The sequence below is a fragment of the Heliconius melpomene genome, chromosome 21, assembly GCF_056956725.1.
Source record: "Heliconius melpomene rosina isolate 202511_hmr_F chromosome 21, ASM5695672v1, whole genome shotgun sequence".
Classification (NCBI taxonomy): Eukaryota; Metazoa; Arthropoda; class Insecta; order Lepidoptera; family Nymphalidae; genus Heliconius; species Heliconius melpomene.
The window spans coordinates 11,039,902-11,066,947 of NC_140409.1; the positions used below are offsets into that span (position 1 = coordinate 11,039,902).

At 31.0% G+C, this 27,046-nt stretch overlaps 1 protein-coding gene across 2 annotated transcripts in view; it reads right to left on the bottom strand.

Moving 5' to 3' along the window:
* Positions 1-5,264: 5,264 nt before the first annotated feature.
* The window catches only part of LOC146527251 (glutamate receptor 1-like), a 115,350-nt gene continuing 93,568 nt past the window's right edge, over positions 5,265-27,046 (bottom strand). Inside the window, exons 11-19 of one of the 2 annotated variants that reach the window (XM_085205679.1) lie at positions 23,855-24,022; positions 21,481-21,612; positions 21,045-21,133; positions 18,252-18,390; positions 15,807-15,946; positions 11,248-11,362; positions 8,915-9,172; positions 8,550-8,617; positions 5,265-7,651 (exon numbers count right to left, since the gene is read on the bottom strand). In XM_085205679.1, coding sequence (XP_085061805.1) covers positions 8,558-8,617; positions 8,915-9,172; positions 11,248-11,362; positions 15,807-15,946; positions 18,252-18,390; positions 21,045-21,133; positions 21,481-21,612; positions 23,855-24,022 — 1,101 coding nt within the window. In that variant the 3' untranslated portion in view covers positions 5,265-7,651; positions 8,550-8,557. The remainder of the gene's footprint in view (positions 7,652-8,549; positions 8,618-8,914; positions 9,173-11,247; positions 11,363-15,806; positions 15,947-18,251; positions 18,391-21,044; positions 21,134-21,480; positions 21,613-23,854; positions 24,023-27,046) is intronic. The other variant, XM_085205678.1, reaches the window with a different exon arrangement.

A 27,046-nucleotide genomic window follows, 5' to 3' on the forward strand; every position in this document is an offset into this window, starting at 1 on the left:
AACAAAAGAAATAAAAGTAACTAAAGGAAATTCTTAATATTAGAAAAAGTACCTAAAGTTTGCCGTGCGCGCGTACTAAACATTTTTCTATATTAAATAACTAGCGGACGCACGCACCTTCGCTTGCGTATTTTGGGGGTGAATTCTAATAAACCATAAAACATGTGTTCAATGAAATGTTTTTAAGAATCTAAATTTCTAATTTTATAAAAATCGGTGGCGATTTAAAGATTTTTCTATACAAACTTTCAACCCCTTATATGCACCCTTAGGGGGAGAATTCTAGAAAACGATGAAACACGTGTACAATTAAATACTTTTAAAAATCTAAATTTAAAATTTTATGAAAATTGAAGCCGATTTAATTTTTTTTCCATACAAACCTTCAACCCCTATTTCACCCCTTTAGGGTTATAATTTTTCAAAATCCCTTCTTAGTGGATGTCCAGATTACGAAAGTAAACATCTGTCCAAATTCCACGTTTCTACCATCAGCGGTTACGGCTGTGCGTGCGTCTTACCTCAGTCAGTGAGGACAAGTCCTTTTATATATATAGATTATTAATTTTTGCGAACCTTATTAAATAAAATCTCAAATGATTATAATTACGATATTTTAAGTGTATAACATCGGTATAGATAACCGAACTGAGATAAATTAATTAAAAGCAGCAAATAATTACATAAAAATAATAGTAATTCGAAAATATATAAAAATTTACAAAATCATCAAAGTCATCTGCCCGTTCGCGTCGGTCATACTATACCACTCGTAGGCTAGGTCATTTGGAATCAGTGACATCTTAATTATTTATTAGAATGTTATACAGTAAACTATAATTTCCATCTAGATGAAATGCTAAAAGTGACTATTATATTTATTTTCATAAAGATGAATATCAAATTATAGAAATCATCTAATTTTTGTTAATGTATACAAATCTATATTAGCGCGCGCCATGTATCCATTAAGCAAACTCACTTTGGGTGACGTTTTCTTAAAACAACAAACTTTGCAAATCGTTGCTTAGGAACGCGTAGCGATGATTGTTATTAACATGGCGGAATAAATTCCTTGTCAAATTAATTATTTTAATATATTGGTATATATCGAAAATATTACAAATATGAGAAAAAAAAAGTATCCTATGTTCATCCCGGGACCCTCAAGTATCTCTATATGAGTATTTTATCACAATTAAATTAGCGGTTTAGGCCTGATTGCGTAAAGGATAGACAGACAGACAGACAGAGTTACTTTCGAATTTATAATATAGGTATGGATAACATAAATTTGATACGAAATTTTTATATAAAGCGATAAATGTTTGTTATAAATCATGTTAAGTTTAATTTACGTTCCTTAAAATTCGATAACAATACCTACAACCATGCATCTTATTCTTATTGCATGAAACCAGGATAAGGAGTACTTAAATACTTTCGTAAGTATTTTGTTTTAGATAATTGAATCAATTATTCAGCTTCACGCTGTATCCCGCATGTGTATGCAGTGCATCGAACCCGCAATCTGTCGCGACTGACCTCTGGATTGTTGTTTTTTTTTCGTGATTATTTTGAAATATATTTGAAGCAAACGTATAGTTCAAACAAGATGTTAAAGTAGTTTAAGCGTAGGCATTTCATATTTATTTATTCTTATTTGTATATATTATAATAATATAATTATTATAAGAATAGACAAATTTATATTACATACTAACGGCCCGCTCGCGGTTACACCCGCGTGAACTATGTTATTATTAATTACTGCCTCCATGACTACGTCATAGTGACGTCTATGCAAAATTTGAGACTCCTAGCATTTGTAGTAACGGACTTTCATACAAACTTTCGACCCCAAAAACAAACCCCTTAGAAGTCGAATATTGCAAATTTCTGTCTTAGCAAGCACCTACGTCCTATCAAAGTCAAAGTCAAAGTCAAAATATCTTTATTCCATAAAAATGCTTAACATTCACTTGGACATGTCATAAAAGATAAAAAAAAAATGGAAAACAAAATAACCAAAAAAAATGTGCAATTTTGACTTGAAAAAAGCCCGTTCAAATGGTTGAGCTCATGAGAAGATACAGGCAAAGAAACTCATGGCCACTCTTTTTAAATGCCAACATTTGTTATAAATCACAATTAACAATTTTAACTTAGAAATAGAGCAACTCATTTCCAAACATCTTTATCGCGAACATAATCTTTAACAGAGTAATAAGCTTTTTGGCAGAGCCTGTGCTTTACCACTTTTTTAAATTTGTTCAGTGATAAATTAACCACGTCGTTTGGAAGTTTGTTATAAAAGTGTATACTTTGACCTACGAATGAGTGAGACACTTTATGGAGCCTAGAGAAGGGCACAGCAAGCTTATTTTTATTTCTTAAATTATATTGATGGAGGTCACTGTTTTTATTAAATTTATTAATATTCTTATGCACATATACTAAGTTGTCGTAAATATATTGGGAGTGTAGTGTGAGGATGTTAAAGTCTTTAAATTTATTCCTTAGTGACTCCCGTGGACCCATTTTATAGACTGCTCGGACAGCCCGTTTTTGGAGCACAAAAATGGTGTCTATGTCAGCGGCACTGCCCCAAAGTAATAGGCCGTAAGACATAATGCTATGAAAATAGCTGAAGTATACTAAACGCGCGGTGTCAACATCGGTCAGTTGACGAATCTTGCGGACAGCATACGCTGCCGAACTAAGTCTACCAGATAAAGTTTCTATATGCGGACCCCATTGTAACTTAGCATCTAATGTTATACCTAAGAAAACAGTTTCATTAACTACTTTAAGTTCCTTATTGTTCATCAAAACCCTGGTTTCTACTTGTTGAACATTCTTAGTAAAGAACCTGATACATTTAGTTTTACTACTATTTAAAAGCAAGTTATTGGCACTAAACCAGTGCAATATCCTAGAAAGAGCATTGTTTACATCGTCAATTTCCAATTGCTGTCTATTAACCTTAAAAACTAAAGATGTATCATCTGCAAACAACACCATTTCACAGATATCTCTCATAAGGTGAGGTAAGTCATTAATGTACAAAAGGAACAAAAACGGACCCAGAATAGAGCCTTGTGGCACCCCCAATGCTACAGGTGACCCGTGTGATAGTTTCCCGTTGACATTTACCTTTTGAATCCTATCACTTAAATAAGAAGTGAGAAGATCCAAAGCAATGCCTCTTATACCATAGTGGTGTAGCTTCCTGATAAGAGTTTTATGCTGCACACAATCAAATGCTTTGGATAAGTCACAAAACACCCCAAAGGCATCACGTGACTCCTCCCAAGCCGCGAATACACTCTCTAATAATTTGACCCCAGCATCAGATGTTGACCTTCCACGAGTGAAACCAAATTGACCTGTGTGCAGTAATTTATTTTTATTAAAATAAGTAAGAAGCTGACTGAGTATCAGCTTTTCAAAAATTTTACTAAACGTAGGTAGTACTGAAATCGGTCTGAAATTTGTGGGGTCTTGCGTACTACCTGATTTAAACAATGGAGTTATTTTACTATATTTCATCAAATCAGGAAACACTCCACAATCAATACATCTATTAAAAATTGTAACTAAATCAGGAATCAAAATATCAATTAAAGAATTTATGATATTAACTGAGACACCCCACAAGTCGGCTGTCTTTTTCATACTAATTGATTTGAAAGCTACACTAATGTCTGAATAATTTACATGACGGAAAACGAAACCATTATAAAATTCGGGAACATTGTCTTTAATTAACGATTCTGCAATAGTGGTGGAAGAACCTAAATCGTTTGTTAGACTGACTGGGAAAGTAGAGAAAAACTTTTCAAATGCAATGGCCACTTCCAAATCGGAATCAACAATGTGACCGTCAATACTAAGTTTAAAATTAGAATCTTTCACCCTAGTTCTCCCAGTCTCGGCATTAACAACCTTCCAAGTGGCTTCAATTTTATTATTACTATTTCTGATTTTTGTTTTAATAAATAAAGATTTAGCAATTTTGCAAACTCTTTTGAAAATTTTAGAGTAAGATTTTAAGTACTCTTTAAACTCTTCACCACTATTAAACTGTTTTTCATAATATAACATATACAGTGTCTCCCTACTCTTATAAATACCTGCTGTGGCCCAGTCTCCAAAGATAGGACTATCAGTAATTGTAATCTCTTTGGGAGTAAATATTGAATGAAATTTATTAATAAAAGAGTAAAAAAAAGAATTGTACAAAGAATTGGGAGGTAAAGTTATATCTAAAACTAGTAAATTAGTTAGTAAACTAACTCTCATACGTTCCAAACGACTAGCTGTGACAGGTACAACAGCAATTCTTTTCTTAGCCACCTGTTTTTTCTTACTATAGAATTCTACTAGCTGACCAGAGTGGTCAGAATCCAATTTATTAATAATGCTTTTGTAGCATGGAATAATGTCAGTAAATATGTTATCTATACAAGTACTAGTCGTAGGAGTTATTCTGGTTGGCTCCATAAATAAATTAAGTAAATTGTGTGACTTAAAAAGACTTAATAAATTAATGGTGGGACTAAAACTTTCCAAAATATTAACATTAAAGTCCCCACACACTAACAAAGGCTTACCTGACTTGGTAAGTTTGCTTAAGGCCTCATCCATTACTTCTAAAAATAATTTTAAATTGGCGGAGGGAGGTCTGTATACACATATAGCAATGAATTGCTCTAATTGAACACACGCTAATTCGATAGAACATTCTACAGAAAGGGACACAATATCTTTCCGTTCCTTGAACTTAAGGTTCTTGTTTAATATTATAAGCGACCCCCTATAAGTAACTCTTATGCAAAATTTGAGATTCCTAGCACATGTAGTTTCTGAGATTTCGTGATGAGTGAGTGACCTTTCGATTTTATATATATAGATAAAAAAAATCAGCTTCACCCTTTATCCCGTACACAGCAGGGCAGGCAGAGGGAACCTAGTGTTAAGACACTCTGTTCCCCACTTTCTACGAATTCTGGAGGCATTGCGTGTTGAGTGGCAGAACTCAACGTCGCGCTTTGCCTCAACACCAGAGCAAAGAAATGGAAATATAAACATAAATAAATATTTCACTTCCTCGAGTGGGGATCGAACCCACAACCGTTGTCACACACACCCTTGTGCCGCTGCGCCACGACGGCCTTACGTATATATACTTATTAAATGTAAATTATTAAAAAAATATATTTATCTTATAAATAGAGAAAGATTAAAAATAATAGACAAAGTACAACATCAAAAATTTTATGATTATATTTGCTTACAATATTATGATGAAATACATTCATAGTTTATTGGGATATGTTGTATTGTTCACTAATGGCAGTACTTATTAGAGTTAAAAAAACAAGCTACATTAGCACGAAGAAGAAAATAGCTGACAGACTGAAGCTTAGGTTTATTAAATTATATAAAGCAATAAGCATTTTTTAACCCTTTTATAATTTGTGATCAGTAAAAATGAATTAAAAAATTAGTTAAAATTAATTATAATAATAGTTATATTATAATTGAAATACAATTAAAAATACAAAATACATTTAAAATGTTATTTTTAAAAAAGACTGATTGGCGCGAGCAACCAAATCGTAAAACAGTGAAAATTGTTTTTTTTTTAATTTTACATTTTTTAATTTTATTATACTAACATGAGTTACATGATTTTAAGACAATTGGCAGATCGACTACAAGCTAAAATATTATGAAAGCTACTTATTAAAACATAAATAACTATTCCTTAAGTAGTAAATAGGAAGGATGCATTTTATCTAACGCCATCGGCATTGGAGGCAGTGATAATGCTTATATGAGAAGTAAAGATAACCTATAATTTTATACTATAATCTTATTTTATTCTGTTTATAATAGTACATTGTGAGTTATCTCCATTTCTTTTACACAGCCCAGATGTGTGTTTTTTTTATTTTCTTTTAAGTATTATTATTGCTTTTTATAATAATTGTACTTTCACTTTTACTCACAAGATTCGACCATTTATTTACTTAGTTCCCAAAACTGTTTGTCTTAGAAACTTGATAAAACTTATAGATTAAGTTTTAATTACTTGCAACAACTATCGTTTTATGATAACTAAGTATAGTATGAGTATAAATGCTTACATAAATTCATGATAAATGTAAAAGAAGCAAAGCTTATTAATTAGGATATTTAGTTATTAAATCGAACAGTTGATTCTAGTTAGTTGATACCATGAAAATTCTCTTTAGTTTTTAATTTTTATTTTTGTGTGTTTAATTTAAATAGTGAAAATAATAATTATTTCTTAATCAATATGGATTTACTCTTAGCTTATATGTTAACATATAAAAAAATTCCATCGTTTATTACGTTAGCCTACCTAATATAGTAATAGATGATACGAATATACTTACCCTAAATATAGCGAACTATTAATTTTAGCAAAAAGTAAGTTTTGAATTTGCATTCAAAATTATGTTAAAAATTGCAAAAGTCTATAGAAATGTTATAAAAATTATAAAAAAAACTTAATATTATAAAAAAAACATTTTTAATTTAACGTAACAATTTAAAGTTTTGATATAAGTTTTTTTTTAAAACACTTTATTTTTACAAAGTATTACTTAATTATAATAAATACCATTTAGCAAAAGAACGTGTAAAAGCTATCATTTATAGATTTACGATTAATATTAGTATTGGTAACTTATATTATAATATAAGTTATAATAAAAATGGGAAGAATACATTAAAAAAAAATATAACAATATAAAATAGATCTACATTTCGATGAAAGATTAAAAATTATTAAAGCGTATTTACAGAAGTAGAAAATTAATTATATAATTTAAAATATAAATAAAAGCAATATATTTGAAAAAATGTCAATTAAATAATTTATTTTATATATCAGAAAAGACATTAATAGAAATTAATTAGTGATTAATGAAATATTCTTGTATTTTTTTTTAAATTTCTATGATGAATTTATAAAAAGAATTATTAAAGTTACTTAACAATAAAAAGATAATGAAAACCTTAATCATGTAATAAATATATCTAAATTATGCAATTTAAATAACAGCAAGCTTAAAACTATACAAAAAATAAATCTGAACAGAGAATAGTGTTACGAAATACTACGCTCTAGCATATATAATTAACAATATTATTTAATATAGTAACGAAACAATGATTAATATAATTATCAAAACATTTAAACATTTTATGTGTAAAGGTTAAACTAAATATTTAAACTAATCAATCAAAAATCTATCACTAAATTGTTCTCGCAAATAACATTAAAAAAAATAATTCAATATACAAGACCATCAGTGTATAGCAACAATTTAAATAAATTAAATTTACCACATTTGTATTATGGTAAAATACAAAAAAAATAGTTAATTTTCACGTTTCAGTATTATTTTTATAATTACCACAGTTTTAAGATGGCCTAACACAAAATAACTTAGAAAAGTAAATAACAAAAATCTTACAATTGATATAAATCAACACCGTTCTTAGCGACGGATGAGCGGCGGACGTTAACGCCGCTCTTCTCCTCGGATCACACGTGTGTGAAACTTGCGTGCACGGCGTCCTCTTGCGATATTTGAGCGCCAGGCGGGAAATACTGGAAATGTAATAGTGTAAAGTTATTTTTAAAATATTCAAAATGTTATTACATACTTATTGATTGATAATTATTACTGATTGGAAACTAATTTAAGTATAAAACACAAGTAATAACGACTATTCCTTTAAAATAAAATGACTTTTCCTTTAAATTTTTTCACAAAAATATAAATAAAACAAGTATCGAATAGTAAATCCTATGTTATTTTTATATAATTCATGGTACTGACTATATAAAGACAATGCCCAATAGTAAAAAACAGGTGTGACCTCTGTTACAAAGATGAATGTACTCGAAATGAAATTTACATCGACAGTTAGAAAACAAACTGTTCACGCAACGTTTACAAATAGGCGGCAAAAATGTGCAACAACTTGACATTTTAATATTAAAATTAGTAGTTACTATAATACCATGAATGTAGCGAGTTCGATTACTGTTAACAAATACTAAATTAACTAAATTAAATTATCAATATTTACTTATATGTACGTTTATTTGTATTGTTGTGTTGTGAAGGCAGGATCTTAGTAACATCTTTATTTCTCTTTCAAAAATGATGTCAATAATATTGAACATGAGAGGTATATTATAAAAAAAATTTATCTCTAAACTTTCGACTTAAACAGTTAGGAAATATATTAAGAAACAGGCAATGCATAATATGGAAAAGTGTAATATTTAGAAAATTATTAGTACACAAATGAGGAATGAAGAGGACAGGGGGTTGTAATGGATTATTTCTTATTTAAGCGAGAATAGAAAATAATCCTCATCAACGTGGGTACAAGCACACGAAGACATTCACGTCAAGGTCAGGGGGTAACGGTCGAATTAAAGTTAAAAGGACCTTAACGACGCCATCATGATAGGGTAAAATTATTAAGTAACTTACAAATTTATTTAATAAAATTTGTGATGTCTAGTGGTCGTCAATTCCCTTCCTAGGAGGAAGTCATTAAACTGAAGTTGAAAAATAAAAGTTATATTATTATAATATAAAAAGACAAAAAGACTCCATATATGTATATACATTTTATTTCTTTCTAAATTTGAAATAAGCAAAATATAAAATATAGTACAAATATGCCAACTAGTGTTTAAAGTAAAAATAAAAAGATAATAAACTCAGAATTGTAGGTCTTTTATTTTTTTATATATTTTTCTTTATTAGTGTCAGTTTTTTTTTATTAAATCAATTTCATACCGACGACGATGATGAAATTTTACTATCAGTGACGAAAAATCAAACTACATTACCCCAGTAAAGGCCGCGCCGTTCCAACCGAGTCTATCCTCCCTTTGTGGGGTCCTTTGCGGTGTTTTCCTTTCGTGTGACGCAAGCCTGGCTTTGGCACGTAATGCTGCTCCCAGCGGCACGTTAGCTCTAGCTGCCTCAGTTCGGCCGTGCTGACAGAATTCCAGCAAAGCAACACCCAGGGCTAGCGCCAATCCTCCAACTAATACGTAGAATATGCCAGCAACTTGGGATAGAGTCATTTCTGTTATTGTTGTTTCCTGAAATAATAAATGAATGTTAGTTAAAATCTCAATATAATTTTCTATATTTTTTTCTCACTTTTTACAATCACGCTGTATCTACCTATAGCTGGGTAAGCAAGGGGAATGTGTATCTATAAGTAGTTAAGGACACACCGACACACACGAAATGTCTCAAAAATTTGATGGACACTTCCAAAATTTTGAGTCATTTCGTATTGAGTGGTGGAACTCAACGCCTCGCTTTGTTTTGTTAGCCGGGTGAGGACAGGAAAATAGTTTATGCTCCCGAGTGGGAATAGAATCTATAACCATCGTATTAACAGTCAGGCTAACCGCTACGAAACGATGACCGTAAATATTGTGTATAAAATATGGTGTAAGAACTTAATTTCTCCACCTCGTGCGGTGCGGCGAAAAGTGGAGACGGAAATGTCTTAATGAGAAACGGAGTGCCTTAACACTAGGTTCCCAGGACTTTCTCTCCGCTTTGCAGCTTAAAAAAATATATAGCTAAATATGATTTATAACATTCAATAATGCACTAACTACGACTTATATTTTGCGAACCGTATCAAGAGGTGTCAGATAAGTCGAATCCAAATTTACAAAATATTTTAATCTCATAAATGTACTGCACGTGGCATCGTTACATATCCAATTTCAATTTGACAGTGAAATAAAAAAAAATAAAAATTGTTCAAATCTAAATTTGCAAATATGTACCTGTCAAAATGTTTGCCATCTCTAAATAATTGGTATTTGCGAGCATATAATATTTAAACCTGTGCAAAATTATAGTTAAAAATTCATACATGCCAATTATTGTTTTAGCATAGATGACTTTATTATTTTAGTTAGCAAAAGTAATTAGAATAAAATCTTTTGGACCATTTTTTTTTTCTAACACAACAAAAGACAAAAAAAGTATTTCATAATGTAAAGTTGCCTTTAAGACAATATCACTTAGAGATTTTTATTATTGGAACACATCTTAGAATTAAATCTAATGTTAGAGTCAAATCCTTGTGGATTTGTCTATATTACCCATTTTTCTAAGATTTTATCAGACAATGCCTTCGAACATATAACATTAAATTTTGTTTATATCACTTTTATGTGAAAACCTCAATGTATTACAACTAAAACATTTTAGATTTCATCCATATTTTCGTTTCCAAAAGCTTCAAGTTAATACAAAGGAGCATTCTTTAATATTCTTTTATTTTTTATCCTTTAAAGTGGCACATTAGCCTTCAGTGTTGGCGGACGTCCAAAGAGACGACCAAGCCTCTAAGACGCGAAAGATCCCAACAACTTCATTTCCGTGATCGTTGTTTCTTGATAGAGAATTCCTAGCGATCTATTTTTATTTTGTTCGATTTTTTTTAATACAGTGTTATGAGAAATAGAAACTAGGAAGATTTTTTTCGTGTTAGATTTTTTTTTCAAACAATCATAAATATATTTTTTATATTTATTCATCATATGTATGTAATTATTACATTTATTACGAAAACATAGAAAGAATTAGCAAAGATAACTCATTTAATAACAGTTATTTCTATTTTCTCATTGAGAACTTTGAACTTGAAATGTAAGCAATTTGCAGAATGCACCTTTTACGCTAACTGCAGAAGTTCGCCGAGAAAATTATATTACTCGCAATTTAATTTTAGTTGAAATATATAAATTTTGTAAGAAATTATTTTGTTAGAACTATGATTGTTTTTTTTTTCAATGTTTATTTAATAGTTTGCTAAGTGCTAAGACACTCCGTTCCCATTAAGATACTTCCGTTTTTCACTTTCTGTCGAATTCTGGACGCATTGCGTGTTGAGTGGCGGAATTAAACTCCGGAATTATGATTTGAGCAGGTTATTTTAATTATTTATTGTCATTGGGATAAATATTGTAAAACTAATATATTATAATACCAGTATGTTACTGGCGGCAATCGATTATAAGATTATTTTCATTTCCCTTTCCCAGTGTATAATGAAAGTGGAGAACGAAAAGTTTTAACACTTCTGTGTTAAAAGCATAAAATTTTAAGAAAAGATTAGGTATATGAATTTCAACAAAAAACAAACCTCGTCTTTGACCAAATCGCAGTCGGGTTTATTTGTAGTCAACAGCCATTTCCGCCATAACTTTGAAATGAGGCCATCTCTCTTCATGTTGACGATAGCTAGATTTATTCCCTCCCTGGAATAATGATATTGAATGTCAGCATATTTTTTATTTACAAAAAAATTAAGACCGTCGCGGCACAGCGGCACAAGTAGACTTGTGGGTGTGGTTGACAGTTCGATCCCCACTAGGGGAAATTAATTATTTTTTTATTTTATATTTTCATTTCTTCGCGCTTGCATCAAGAACCGGCGTTGAATTCCGCCACTCAACACGCAATGTCTCGAAACATTTAGAGGAAAGTGGGGAACGTCTTAAAACTAGATTTTCTCTGCCTACCCTGCTTTGTGCAGGATACAGCGTGAAGCTGGTACTTTACTTTAAATGCTGTAATTAATATTTTTGATCTGTAGAACAAAATGTCAAAGTAGTTATTTTAAATTAATATTTACTGTTGTTATTAGAAAATAGAATAGCGAGTGAAGCAAGCAAATACATATATAGGTATAATGAAACTTTACCATATGTACAGAAAGGTATTCCTATTGTTGTTTAATTATTAGTGGCAATATTACGGGCTTGGATACCACTAAAATAATACCTACGTATAACGTATGTTTTAGTTAGGAATGTTTTTCTTTTCGCAAGTAAATTGGATTAAATAAAAAAATATATTCTAAAACTCCCAATGCAGTTGTAATATCTAATAAAAAAATCTTTCTATCTGATTTCATTTTATTTCATCCAATATAATTTAAAAAAAGAATAGAATATAATGTAAGATCGTGAGAGAAATCACCTAGCCATACCTCGCGCCGCACCGGGAGAAGAATCTCGCGGTTTCACAGCATCCAATAAACTCGCTGCTGAATCGTGGTATCATAAAATCACAGCTGTACGTTATAAAATGTAAATTTTTAACTTGTTGTTAAAAATCACGTTCGCAAATCGTGCACCATAAAAATGGGGTGGTATAAATTCGAAATATAGAACACCCACTTCCTACTGACGGGCCCGTGTAGATTTACGACTGTTCCGTATTCAACTGGGAATTACCGCAGGAGAGTTAAGCCAGACAGCGGGGACTCCCCGATACAGTTGCCAGTTCACGCGAGGGGGTGCCAATACTCTGATATACCCATTATCGTTCTTTTGTTTCCATCGCCATTAGAAATGGACTTTTACCGACCATTGAGTTTTTTCCAATTTGATCCTTATACCATTTGTAGTCTCCTTCCGCTTATATTTTTGATGCTATTCCGGTGAACGAAGGCCATAATTCAGTTTTCTGCCCGAAGACACGTTATAAACGGTAGAGCCGCTATGACGTCGGGCTAAAAATCAGTTCTTCTTTATGTCCGTTTCAGGCTCTCTATGGATTTAGAACGCACTCACTCACGAATCCGTATTTGTTCAATTACAGCGATTTGTTTTGTTTTTTACGCGTTAAATTCGTATTGTGTTTTTCTTATTTCTTATAAACTAATTAGATTCGTTAATTATCTATATGTTTTTTATATTTTAATTTATTGTCACAGGTTTAGAAAAATAGTAGTAAACCTAGTAGCGAAGCAATTATCTTCCTAAATAGGATTAAAACAAAACGTCATTTGAAATTTATTTTCTTCGTTTTAGAAATACTTCTGCTATTATTAAAAGTCAACCTTTGAAATTTCGCATTTTACTTTAAAAGAATTTCCAGTCTAGACAATATAGAATTGTCTAAAGATTATATAAATGTGTGTATTTTACTGTGTAATGGAATATGTCCTGCTTTTATTGTTCTATTATATGCATAAATGTGCTTTCAGAATTGTATTTTATTTATTTAAAACGAAATATTTTCATAGTTTACGAAACTGTTAGTTTAATATCACGATAAAGTCAAAAGAACATACAAACATTAGTCCATTCCAAACCTTTATCAAGGCTGCGGGCCAAGATCAATCATTCCAACATAGCGAGGAGAAAAGAAAGAAAAAAAAACCAGAAAAACGCTTTATGACCCTCTGCTTTGGCCGTTCAGTTGAGAATATTATCCATGGAAATTTCGCATGAAAATCCCGGGGGTTAAAAAGCCCTATCTCAGTTTTACCAACTGACATTACGGATATTAAACCAGACACCGTTGATGGCGTCACGTCTGCACTCGTCTGGTGCGCCATCCAGTCGTATTGAACGTTCATAATATTTAACACATGTACGTATGTACATATCTTAGTGAGAATGGAATAATTATATTGTATTTAATAAGCTATGTAAAGGCCGTTATGGCGCAGTGGCACAGGGTTATGACTGTGACGCGGTGGTCGTGGTTCGATATCCACCCGAGGGAATGTTATTTCTTAATATTTCCATTTCTTCACTCTGGCACCAACGTAAAAGCCTGGCATTGAGTTTCACCATTCAACACGAAATACGTCGTAAAATTTAGTGCAAAGTGGGGAAAGCAATTAACACTAGATTAACACTAGGCTCCCTCTGTCTACCCTGCTAAATAAAACTGATTTTTTTAATTAGCTATGTGCTTAACGATTCTTAGTCAATATTTAGATGACGTTTTTTGCAATGAAATTTATAAACCTTTATTTATTATTCATCATCATCATCATCAGCCTGTCCTCGTCCACTGCTGGACATGGAATCCATTCCAAGCCAAGGTATTTATTATTACCTGATTTAAATTTGGAATCTTTTTATAGATATTATATTTATCTTATATCTATATACAAAACTGTCCGAATTTCGAAAAAAAATACATATTTGAAATTTAATTATATGAACATTTATGGTTATGTCGTAATTACTTGTTAAAGCAATTTACGCCGGAAACTTTTCTGTTTATAGCTTAGCTAAAAAAGTGTCGTGCAAACAAAACGTTATGTGAAAAACGCCGTACTAATGTGAAAAACGCCGTACTATACCTACTAGCGCCGAAGGACTTGCCTATAGCATGACTGTAACGCGACGGTTGTGAGTTCGATCCCCACTCGAGGAAATGAAATATTTATTGACGCTTATATTTCCATGTCTTCGCTCTGGTGTTGAGGCAAAGTTCTTAAATGCATTCTCAGTTCTTTAAAATTGTTAATAATTAAGATTTACCTAAAATTTTTCTGGCAAAAATCTTCTTTAATATTCAACGAGAGTTCGAAATTTTATATTGACCCAATAGCGCAAATAATCTAAAACCAACATCGCGATGATTGTAAAACCACATAACACAGGTTTTTATTGATTTACTAGTGGGCCCGGACGCGGCTACGCCCGCGAAAATATAAGCCTAAATCATTAAAATAAGTTAAAAAATAATAAAAATATCTGAGTAACCGAAATGAACAAACAAAAGAAGTAAAAGTAACTAAAGGAAATTCTTAATATTAGAAAAAAAACCTAAAGTTTGCTGTGCGCGCGTACTAAACATTTTTCTATATTAAATAATTATTAATTTTTGCTAACAATATTAAATAAAATCTCAAATGATTAAAATTACGATATTTTAAGTGTATAACATCGGTATAGATAACCGAACTGAGATAAATTAATTATAAGCAGCAAATAATTACATAAAAAATAATAGTAATTCGAAAATCTATAAAAATTTACAAAATCATCAAAGTCATCCGCCCGTTCGCGTCGGTCATACTCATATTATGCCGCCCGAAGGCTAGGTCATTTGGAATCAGTCACATCTTAATTATTTATTAGAATGTTATATAGTAAACTATAATTTCCATCTAGATGAAATGCTAAAAGTGACTATTATATTTATTTTCATAAGGATGAATATCAAATTATAAAAATCATCTAATTTTTGTTAATGATTTGTATAAAGAGATTTGTATAAATCTATATCGGCGCGCACCATGTATGCATTAAGCAAACTCACTGTGGGTGACGTTTTCTTAAAACAGCAAACTTTGCAAGCCGTTGCTTAGCAACGCGTAGCGACGATTGTTATTAACATGGCGGAATAAATTCCTTGTCAAATTAATTATTTTAATATATTGGTATATAACGAAAATATTACAAATATGAGAAAAAAAAAGTATCCTATGTTCATCCCAGGACCCTCAAGTATCTCTATATGAGTATTTTATCACAATTAAATTAGCGGTTTGGCCCTGATTGCGGAAAAGACAGACAGACAGACAGACAGACAGAGTTACTTTCGAATTTATAATATAGGTATGGATTAAATAATTATCGTGCGCAAATTTAATTTTTATATATCAATAAACATTACCTGTAAATATACTTGTATATGTTTTTGCAAATTTGTTCTGTCGACTTTGTTTGTAGTGTATAATCTTCTGAGTAGTTTAAGTCCAGTTTTGTTAGATGGACGATTGTGTTGATTCGGACCATTCACCATATATAAGAACGACTATTAAACCTCTTCAAAATATATATGTCGTATTTTATTTAACCAGATCAGGGAAACGAGAAAATTTTCCATATAAATCCCACGAATGGAGGCATAGGCCACACAACTATCACACATTTTTCAACTTCTTACCTCAAAGGCGATCCTTTAGGCGTAGCTATTCCGAAGTTGATGAACTTGAACTTACAGGCGCGAGTTAGAGAACAGTCTTCAGTGCTCGGCACCACCACGTTTACACTGTCGTCTTTCACCAAACTCGTAGAAAATTGCGTCTGTAAATATATGCTTATGGAAAAATCATTACATTAAATTAATGATTTATAAACCAAATAATTGTATGTATTTTGTAGATATCTTACAATATTTTAAAGTCGTAATTCTTTTTTAAAAGCCTTTGTAATAGAAGAAGGCCTCATTATTTACATGAACTGGTGCTATAATAATCGTAGAGAAGTAATCGTTTGATACTCAACCACTGTAATTATAGTAATATGTATTATATCTCACATTAAGTTTATATTTAATTAATATTGATAACAATATTGACATTTATTAAATAATGAAGAAAACTAAAATTTAGAAATTAAGTATTATACTCTAAAAATCTACATTAAATTAAATTTACTTTAATTAATCTATTTAAATTTATAAATACCTATGAATAGAACAATAACGATGCTTTCACTTCTTTCAAACAAAAAGGTATCTACAATAACAAATATTAAGTGAAATTTAAAAAAAAAAACATAGTGAAAGAGAAATGCAAATATTTTAAAATTATAATAATAAAATGTTGTTAAATAATCGTTATTACTTTGCTTTGAATTCGTAACTTCAAGATTAATTTTAATATATTTAATTGAATGTCTAAATAGGATCATTTATAGTCCTTACAGCGAAACGGGGTAGGTCTCATATAATTAATGGTGGAGGGAATAAGCTACTTTATTTAGAATTCGAAGCACGTCTTGGAAAAGCTCTAAGGCACGTTGAAATATACACTTAAATGTTGTCAAATGGTTGGTTAAACTAGAATTGTAGAATACATTTTGTAGTTAAAATACTTAATTAAAAACAAAATTGTCAAATTTGTATGGAGTTCATGAAGATATTTTGTATGTTTTGTTCTTTAAAAAAATAGCTTCACACTGTATCCTAACCTAGTGTTAGTTAGTAGTGTAATTAATTCCCTTGAGTGGGGATCGAACCCATAACCGTCGCGTAACAGTCACACCCTTGTGCCTCTGGCCACAACCGCCTCGTATTCTACAGTAATCTTCATTAATAGAAGATGACATAAAAAACTTATTTCACAAATAAAATATGTTGAAGTTAGCTGTAAAAGCCTGCGTATAGTAAAATAAGGCAAGTTGGCTCTAAGGAAGTCCGATGGCCGTATGATAAATGTGTAAAATTCACAGAATGAATGCCTCTAACATAGTTGCATGTGTACTTAAAAACTTTTATACTATTCCGTTATAAGACGGGAGTATGTCTCGGAAGTCGTATAAACTTGAAAAATTCATTGGATATAACAGATTTTTAAAAAGCTGTATATAAAAGACACCCCAATTGATGAAAATCAAGTCAATTTTCCTTATAGTTTATTAATTTAGAAGACCTTATAATAATCTATATCTATATCTATGTTAAGTGCTTCGGTTTGTGGCCTTACGAGACATGAAGCTTATGCAGGAGAGTACGGTCTGATCTACTATGAAAGAAAAAGTGTAATGATGATCTTTGGGGCGGGGGGTAAAGCACCAAATATAACACCGTTAATCTGGTGATGTGATGACACCAAGGCTTAAAGACCATGCTGATATTGGAACATAACGGAGGGCGTTGTCAGAGAGCGAATATGCTGGCTCGCAAATTTGCACGTTGCTCGATTAATGTTAAAATAACATTGTCCAGAGCCTACTGTCCAAGTTTTTATTTATCAAGTTTAGTTTGGGGTGCTGCTGGCGCTGCTTCCTTTCTGTAGCGCGTCAAGGCTGTTCACGATTGCGCGATCCTTATTAAAAAGGTTGCGGGGTAGCACCAACCATCCTTAATATGATGTCTAATAGATTATACAGTGTGTATGTAAACCATTGCTTTATGGAATTACTGAATTAGAGAATGCTATTTATAAAACATTTAAAAAGGATCTTATAATTTAATGAACTAACAAAATTATAATATTAAAATAATGAATGATAATGGAAAAAATAATAATATTACAAAACTACTTAAAAATGTTACTTTATTTTACATCAATTCGCTTGGCATTTAATTTTCATCTTCGTCACACATTTTAATTGTTATTTACATACAGAAAACGAAAATAATCCTTTAAACAAATACTTAAAAATTATAAGTAATATAGCCTTAACGTAACGGTATTTGAACCCGCGCCTCTTAGAAACATTCCAAGTGCTCTGAGAACTGAGCCATATATTCCTACCATAACCATTCTAAAAAAAACCTCAAAACACATAAAAAAATATATTAACAACACTATTACCGTCCTATAATAAATTCGCCAGCGACAAATCTACCAATACATCTACCTCACCTGCTGTTATATCTTACATCGGTTCTCTCGAAGCGCAGGACGGCGGGCTCGATCCTCTCCACTATGAGGTAGGCGGCCAGGTTGGCGGTGTATGAGCAGACGAGGACCAACGCGAAGAACCACCATACTGTGCCCACGATGCGACCGGATAGAGACCTAGGGGTGGATTGTTATAATACATTTCTTAGCGGTATCTTTTGACTTGAAAATGTGATTTTCTACGCTTAATTATTTGACAAAGAATCTAGACAATCTGTCTAGATATAACCAAGTCATCATGTAAGGGATAATATATTTTTTTTTGAGATACGTAACCTTAATAACTATGGGTTACAAAAATTTTTAAACTATGTGTTTTTTATTAATCAACAATTTTATTTCACCGTTCATTCAACGTTATATTATGCTTCTTTTACAAAGTACAAATATTAATTATAGTTAGGCATTTTGCCTATACAGACAACAAATAATAAAAAAACTAAAACAATATAAAAGTTAAAACTAAAATTAAATTTGATAGCAGATAAAATAGCATATTGCTAATATGTAATAGAAGAATCTCTTTCCCGCTGTTTCGTCACGCTCCAATAGCGACTGTGTAAATCAAATTGCGTAACTATGTAATTGTTAGGTCAGTTTTATATAGAACATGTGATAAATCAATATACCTAGATTATATTTTATGTTTTTTTATAGTAAAAAATGTTTAAAGAATTGTGAGAAATATTTATATTAGAAAATAATTTAAGAAATAAGTTTAAATACATTATTAATTTAATTAAGTTTAAATAATAATTAAGTTTGAAGACATTATATTCCTGTGTTAACCAATATTCATTTCCTCGATATGGCGCGCAGCGTTGAGGTTCGAGAGAATTCGGTGAAAAATGGGTAACGGAAATGTCTCAATAGGAACGGAGTGTCTTAATAATATGTTCTCTGGTTTCCACTGCCTACCCTGCTTTGTACGAGATACAATATGCAACTAAAAAAAACTGTTAAATAATTTCTTTTCGCCTATTTAGAGGTACTACGTACTACGTGACCAGAAGCTAGTGTAGCGTTTATTTTATCCAAATTGAAAAAAAATCTAAATTTAAGATATATACCTACGACATACGTAATTTCAAGTCACACAATTAGACCTCATTTAACATTCCATAATAACTATACACTAATTAAATTACTATTACAATATATAATTTTAACCGAATACAGTAAAACAATAGCTGGAGTTAATTAATTCGACTATGACGATGTGGTTAACCACAATTATTGATTTATGCCAACTTAAAAAGTGACACTGCCTAATTATTATCTCATGTGACAATAACCGCAGAGTTGCAATTGAAAATAATAATTTATGTTCAAGGAATTGTACCTATATTTATAGTATAACTAGCGGACGCGCGCAGCTTCGCTTGTGTATTTAAGGGTGAATTATAATAACCCATGAAACATGTGTTCAATGAAATATTTTTAAGAGTCCGAATTTCAAATTTTATAAAAATCGGTGGAGATTTAAATTTTTTTCCATACAAACTTTCAACCCCTTATTTGCCCCCTTAGGGGATGAATTCTAGAAAACCATGAAACATATGTTCAATCAAATATTTTTAAGAGTCTAAATATTAAATTTTATAAAAATTGGTGACGATTTAAAAAAAACCTATACAAACTTTCAACCCCTTATTTGCACCCTTAGGAGGAGAATTCTAGAAAACGATGAAACACGTGTTCAATTAAATGCTTTTAAAAATCTAAATTTCAAATTTTATAAAAATCGGTGCCGATTTAAATTTTTTTCCATACAAACTTTGAACCCCTATTTTACCCCTTTAGGGTTAAAATTTTTCAAAATCCCTTCTTAGTGGATGTCCAGATTACAAAAGTAAACTTTTGTCCAAATTTAACGTTTCTACGCACAGCGGTTACGGCTGTGCGTGCGTCTTACCTCAGTCAGTGAGGACAAGTCCTTTTATATATATAGATATTTTATTGATAACGGTAACGAGACAAAGTGCGGCGTTGAGTCCCGTCACTCAACACGCAATGCCTTCAGAATTAAAAGAAAGGGGGGAACTGGAGTGTTTTAAAATTAAGATCCCAGGTTTCCTCTGCCTACCCTGTCATTTGCGGGATACTGAAAAAAATATCTTATTTCAGTTTATTAATCGCTAAATGTATTTAGTTAAACGGTGATGATATCATCTTATATCATGTATACTGTGGAAGTGCTGCAGCTATGAAATTTTAATTTATTCTTATAAATATAAACAACATATATAACATATCAAAGTTCGATCGACATGCTTGAGCAATTGCGTGTTCTGGACGATTCAAAATAATAAACCTCATTTTTATAGTGTTTGTTAGAAAATTCATTGGTCATAAATTTAGATATAAGTTATTTTCAATTCGTTTTATCATGTACTCGTTCTAGGTATACGGTTTATACCTGCATTATATTAAAAAAATGGTGAAATCCAACTATGTCTATTGTGTAACTAGGTAATTTAAAATAGTTAAAACATAGCAAGATTTTTAAAAGAAAATTCTTAGTTATATTAATAAAAATATTGCCATAAAAACAACGTTATAAATAAATTAATCTAAAAAAGAAAACAAAAAAACATCAGCTTCACGCTGTATCCCGCACACAGCAGGATAGGCAGAGGGAAAAGAGTGTTAAGACATACCGTTCCCCACTTTCTGCCAAATTCTGGAGGCAATACAAAACATTTACAGTTATTTAAGCACTAATGCAAGGTGCATAGTGAGTTAGTTATATTTCAAAATAATACTGTTACCTCGGAACAACGTCGCTCCCTTGTTGCATGAACGAGCCCAGCGAGAACCAGAACGAATTCCAAATACTGAATTCATTGTGTAAAATAATCTGAAAATCAAAATGTATTTCAGTTTTCTAGACTATTTCGTACAAGTATTTTAGTAAATAAAATGAACGCTTCCGAAATTCGTGAAATTGCTGCTGAAAAGTGTAAAGTATACTGAATTTTATAAAGTAACATTATATTGTTGTGTCTTATTATAGTTTTTATTTTCATTGTGATTTTAAAACTGACATAATATGTCCATAGCTAAAATATAAAATGGGGAGGAAATATTTGTTTCTAAGTTCTTAACTTAAAAACTATAAGGCAAAAATATATATTATGATACTTCAAAATAATTCTAACTAATAATATTCTATAAATTTAATTTAAATTGAAAATTTGAACAAACCTCATTAGTGTTGCTCATTGGTTGTTCTAAATGTGTATCCGTGATTGAAACAGAACGCCACTCGTGGGGAGAGAATCGAGACACTAAGAAGAGTACAATGCTGACTGCGAAGAAACTGAATAGGACGCAGAGCTAGAAAATAATTGTTAGATAAGTATTTTTATTTTCACCTTCACACTATGGCAGGATAGGGGGAGGGAACATAGTGTTAAAACACTCCGTTTTTCGATTCATTGCGTGTTGATTGACGGAACCCAAGCGAAGAAATGTAAATATTATTAAATATATGATATACATTATTAAGTATATTATTAATTAGTTAAATAAATGTGTATATAATATCTATGTAACATTTAATGTCTTTGTGGATAATAAGAGCTTCAAACAACATGAAATAGATAGCTCAGTCTTTAGCTGTCAAAGATATTAGACGAAAATAGGATTAAAATAATAGTAATTAATACATAATTATTAAGATATTTTATAATTATTTCAATTTTTATTCTTTTTATAATATTTTTTTTAAATCAACATGTAATTAAAGTTATTTATTTCATATATTAATTAAATTAGAACTTTAGATAAGTCTTTTGATAAAAATCGTGGTTTATATTCAAACGAATAGGTTGAGAATGTAAGTACACTTTTGTATACGAATATTAACAATAAAATCTCAATAAAAATAATTAATTAACTGAATTTTGCTGAAATCAAACATAATATAACTGGTTACTCTACTCATAATATTTTTGACAGTAAATTTTCTTTTCATTTCAATAAAAAAAATGAGAACGTGGTAGCACAAGTATGTGACTTTAAACATGACGGTAGTGGGTTCGATTTCTACTCAGGGAAATTAATTATTAACATTTTCATATCCTCGCTCAGATAACGAACAAAGCTCAACACGCAATGCCTCATCCCTTTTCCTACCCTGCTATATGCGGGATAGAGCGTGAAACTGGAAAACAAAATATAATGCACTATATTATTCCAAATACAAAACACAGCAATATCCAATAATAATATATCGTGAGTTTTCTTTACAACAGCTAATACAATGCAGTTGAGATCATAAATCACTGAACAACTTAACAACGCACGGTACACTCGCCCAAGAACTGTCATAAACATGTACGAACACGCTTTTATCGGGAAATGTTTGGATACGCTTCCGGCGGTCGTTATGTAAATGCCGCCGATGTTACTTTTGCTTGTTCAGTTTTTTTTGTGTATGGTCTTCTTTACTGTTGCAGGTAATTGATATATTTTTTTTAATAAGTTATCTTTTTGTTGTTATTTTTTTTTTATTTTCTCACAACACTGAAATAACACATTTGATTCCTATGAATAAGATAAGTTAAATTATAAAAAAATATAATGAAGCATATTGATTCTCGAGAACCTATGGAAGTTTAGCCAGAAGTAAGTAATAAGTTAGTCATACATTTTAAAGGGAGTAACCCCTTTAAATCCAAACTCTGCAATTTGTTTCATGAAGCCCAAATGGGTGAAATAGAATATTTTAAATATATACAATTTCAATCAACACTATTCCGAGCAGAAATAAATATTAAAGTTATTTTTATTTATTCGAATTCATTCTCCATTTTCCATTTTCCAATCTACAGTATTAGGTGCGACGAGGTAATATTTTTTCTAAAGCCGTCATTCTTGATGGAGTTTATAAAACTTAAATAAGTCTACTTCAATAAAACTTGTACCTATCTTAATAAGATTTCTAGCAAAGGTGTCTGTTACAAGAGTAGTTTGCTAAGATTGCTCTTTGCTTAACGTAGTACAAAATAGAAAGTTCATATTATATTTATATCTTTAAAGTTTGCTTATTATTTGGTAATGTATTTATTGAGTGAAACTTTAGATATTAATATATTTACAAACAGTAGAAACTCGATTAACCGGACTAATTGTTTTCGATTAATCGAATTTATAAAGAAAAGCTAGTTTTGTCCGCTCCCCACTTTCTTACGAATTCTGTAGACATTGCATGTTGAGTATTGGAACTCAACGACGTGGTTTGCCTCGACAACAGAGTGAAAAAATGAAAATATTAAATTATTTTCTCGAGTGGGATTCGAACCCATAGTCTGCAATTCTTTGATTTTATTTTAGATGAATCACAATTACATCAAACAGATAAGATATGATTTCGTTAAATATTATAATGTGCGCTAGATATAGATATCATCGTAGTGCTATTTTTCAAACATAAAGGATGTATTCAACAAGGGGACAATCTTCTCACACCAAGAAACATCTTATACAATATTTAAAATTTGTTTAAAGAAGTTTAATGAAGAAAAAAATATTATTTTTTTATTCAAAATTCCAGTCATTTAGAATTATTACTCACCCATATCTCCTTAGATAGTGGTCGTAGAAAGCTGAAAGTACCCGCATTTTGCTTCGGCGTTTTGGTAGGTTTGATCGGAGTCTCTATTGACAGAAATGGTTCACTGAAGTCAATGGCTTTCTCCCTTTCTGGCGTTACAGCTAGAGGTGCAATGGCCATATCTGCTTCCTAAATGAAGATTATAATAGGAATATTAATAAAAGTGTTATTATTAAATTTAAGATTTTATGATTAATAGAAGATTTCACAATTTGTTTGTTTTTTACTGTAAAAGTATGTAATATACAACTTTTACTTTAGAAAAATAAATCATTTTTTGTAAATAAATTAATTTTTAACAAAAAGAAAAACCGACTTCTAACAACGAACTAATAAGTGAAAAATAATTTTACAAAGATTTTATAATTTTGAAGTCGGTGCCAAGTAGAATAAACAGGCTTAGTAATTAGATATTGTAAAGTTGTTGTTGACACCGACTTCAAAATTATAAAATCTTTGTAAAATTATTTTTCACTTTTTTACAAAAAAAGACTTTCTCAATTTTGACCAGATCCCATAATCGGAACCTAATCAAACTTTCACCAAATTATCCTTGAAGTGTCTCCTTTCAAATAAAAAAAGAATCATCAAAATCGGTTAGCGCGACATTGAGTTATTCGTCTATTTGTCGTGCACATACCTAATGCAAATTTAAGACTTATGTGATTTTCTCATAGATACCATTGTCAGTTATGGACCAAAAAAAAGGGACCATTCGGAAAGCACTACTTTTCAATTTAAAAAAAAATTATCCAAATCGGTTCACCTAGTTAAAAGTTATGAGGTAACAAACATAAAAAAAAAAAAATAAACATACAGTCGAATTGATAACCTCCTTTTCTTACAGAAGTCGGTTAAAAAGTAACTAATGTTATAAATATGTTACGTATTAAAATATTTTTACCATTGCTACATTCAAACGTACGACCATCGTAGGTATATAATAGTAGTATACCTAACGGAGTTTACCGATTAATTAAACTACACATTGATACTTTTATCTCAATATATTTTTACGATTTATATTAAGAATACTTCATACAATTAAAATGACAGGAGACAATTTAAACACTCGCAGTGGCTTCTCAATCGACAGAACGTAAAACTATTAACGTCTCATTTACACGTCAACTATACCCGACATTTTGCACTACAAGCATCATAAAATTTCATATTGCATATTAAATACATACTTAGTTGAATAAAGTTATTTATTTATTCATTTTTTATACATTTATATACTTTTATGTAAGATAAATACATTTTACATTATCTATCTATATATATAAAATCGAAAGGTCACTCACTCATCACGAAATCTCAAAAACTACATGTGCTAGGAATCTGAAATTTTGCATAGGAGTTACTTATAGGACGTAGGTACTCGCTAAGACGGGAATTTGCTATATTCGAATTCTAAGGGGTTGTTTTTGGGGTTGAAAGTTTGTATGAAACTTCGTTACTACAAATGCTAGGAGTCTCAAATTTTGCATGGACGTCACTTAAGCCCAATGTTAATAATGTATCTCCGATCTCCAGTTAACGTCAAACTTGGATTTTTTGACATGTCTATCCAATCACTAACCTGCATGCCGTCCTCCATCTCTGTCTATTTCAATCTATGGTTGCAATTTATAGATTAGGATTGATTATTAACATCGGGCGTTATAGGACATACCTATGTCCTAGACTCGTAGAGATAGAAATGAATAATAACGTAGTTCACGCAGGCGAAGCCGCGGGCGGGCCGCTAGTTAAATATATATTTTTTTAAGCTTCACGGTGTTCCCGCATGTAGCAGGATAGGTAGAGGAGGTCTAGTGTGAAGACACTCCGCTTCTCACTTTCTGCGGAAATTGCGATTTGAATGGCGGTACCTACATTTTGCCTCGATACCAGAGTGCAGAAATGAAAATATTAAATATTTAATGTCCTTTTGTGGGGATCGAACCCACATTTAAACACTTGTGCCCCTGAGCAACGAATGGCCTCATAAAAATACATTAAAATTTTAAAAAAATACTCTTCCAATGATGGGATTAGCGTACTAGCCATCAGTGGCTAGGGCCTCACAGAAAGGAACCTTCTGACAATACGGACAGTCCACATGTAATATTGCCTTCTGCTTCTGTTTCTTAAACAGCTAAGCGATAACCTCTTAAGATGTTGATAATCAGTTTTATTATTATTATGTTTCCCATCGAAGTTTCTCATCAAAGTTCGAGGAAATTGGATTTATTATTATTGTGTGTGGATAGAAATGTAATAATAATATTTTTTTTATAATATTATTTTAGTTACGCATTCTCTAACGCTTTCAGTAAGCAAAAGGAACGTGTCTAATTAGTCTATTGAACTTAGTAATATTAGCTTTAAACCATGCATTCAATAACCTCACATATTATAGAGAATTTATTATGTAAATGTTTTCATTATCAGGCTAAGCAAAATAGAGTAACTAACTAACTTTCCTAGTACCTAAACTAGGTACCAACAATGCTTGTAATTTGTCAAAAAGGTGTTATTGATATCCAATAAAACGATAAATTAAAATAAAAAAAAATTAAATCGGCTTCACGCTGTATCCTGCACATAGCAGGATAGGCAGAGAGAACCTAGTGTTAAAACACACCGTTCCCCAATTTCTGCCGAATTTGGAATGTACTCGCGCGACGATAAATTAATTACTTAAATTTAAAAATGAACCAATAAGCTATTTTAAGTAACTAAACCGATTTTCTAAATTATATATAAATTTTTAACATATTTTAATGTGTTATTGCACACTTAGGAAAGAAAAATACTTAATTAATTTAATTTTATAAGTACACTTATCTATAACATATATTCTATATATATATACATTGAAAGATCGACCAAAACCTAGTCAACAGACAACCTATCCTAATGTACATGAAAATCTTACAGTGCGGATGCCACTAATGCGTTCATCTAGTAATGAAGTCCACACTGGCTATTATATCATTAGCTAATTGAAGCCGACTACTACAGAATCCATGTGAACCCTATTCCTAACAGCATAGTCTCTAGACAAAACATACCCTGATTGGGTTCAGATGCATATAGTTGTATGGCCATCATTAATAGTCCCAGCATTGATAGCAGATCAGGCCTTTGAAGCTAAGCACATCA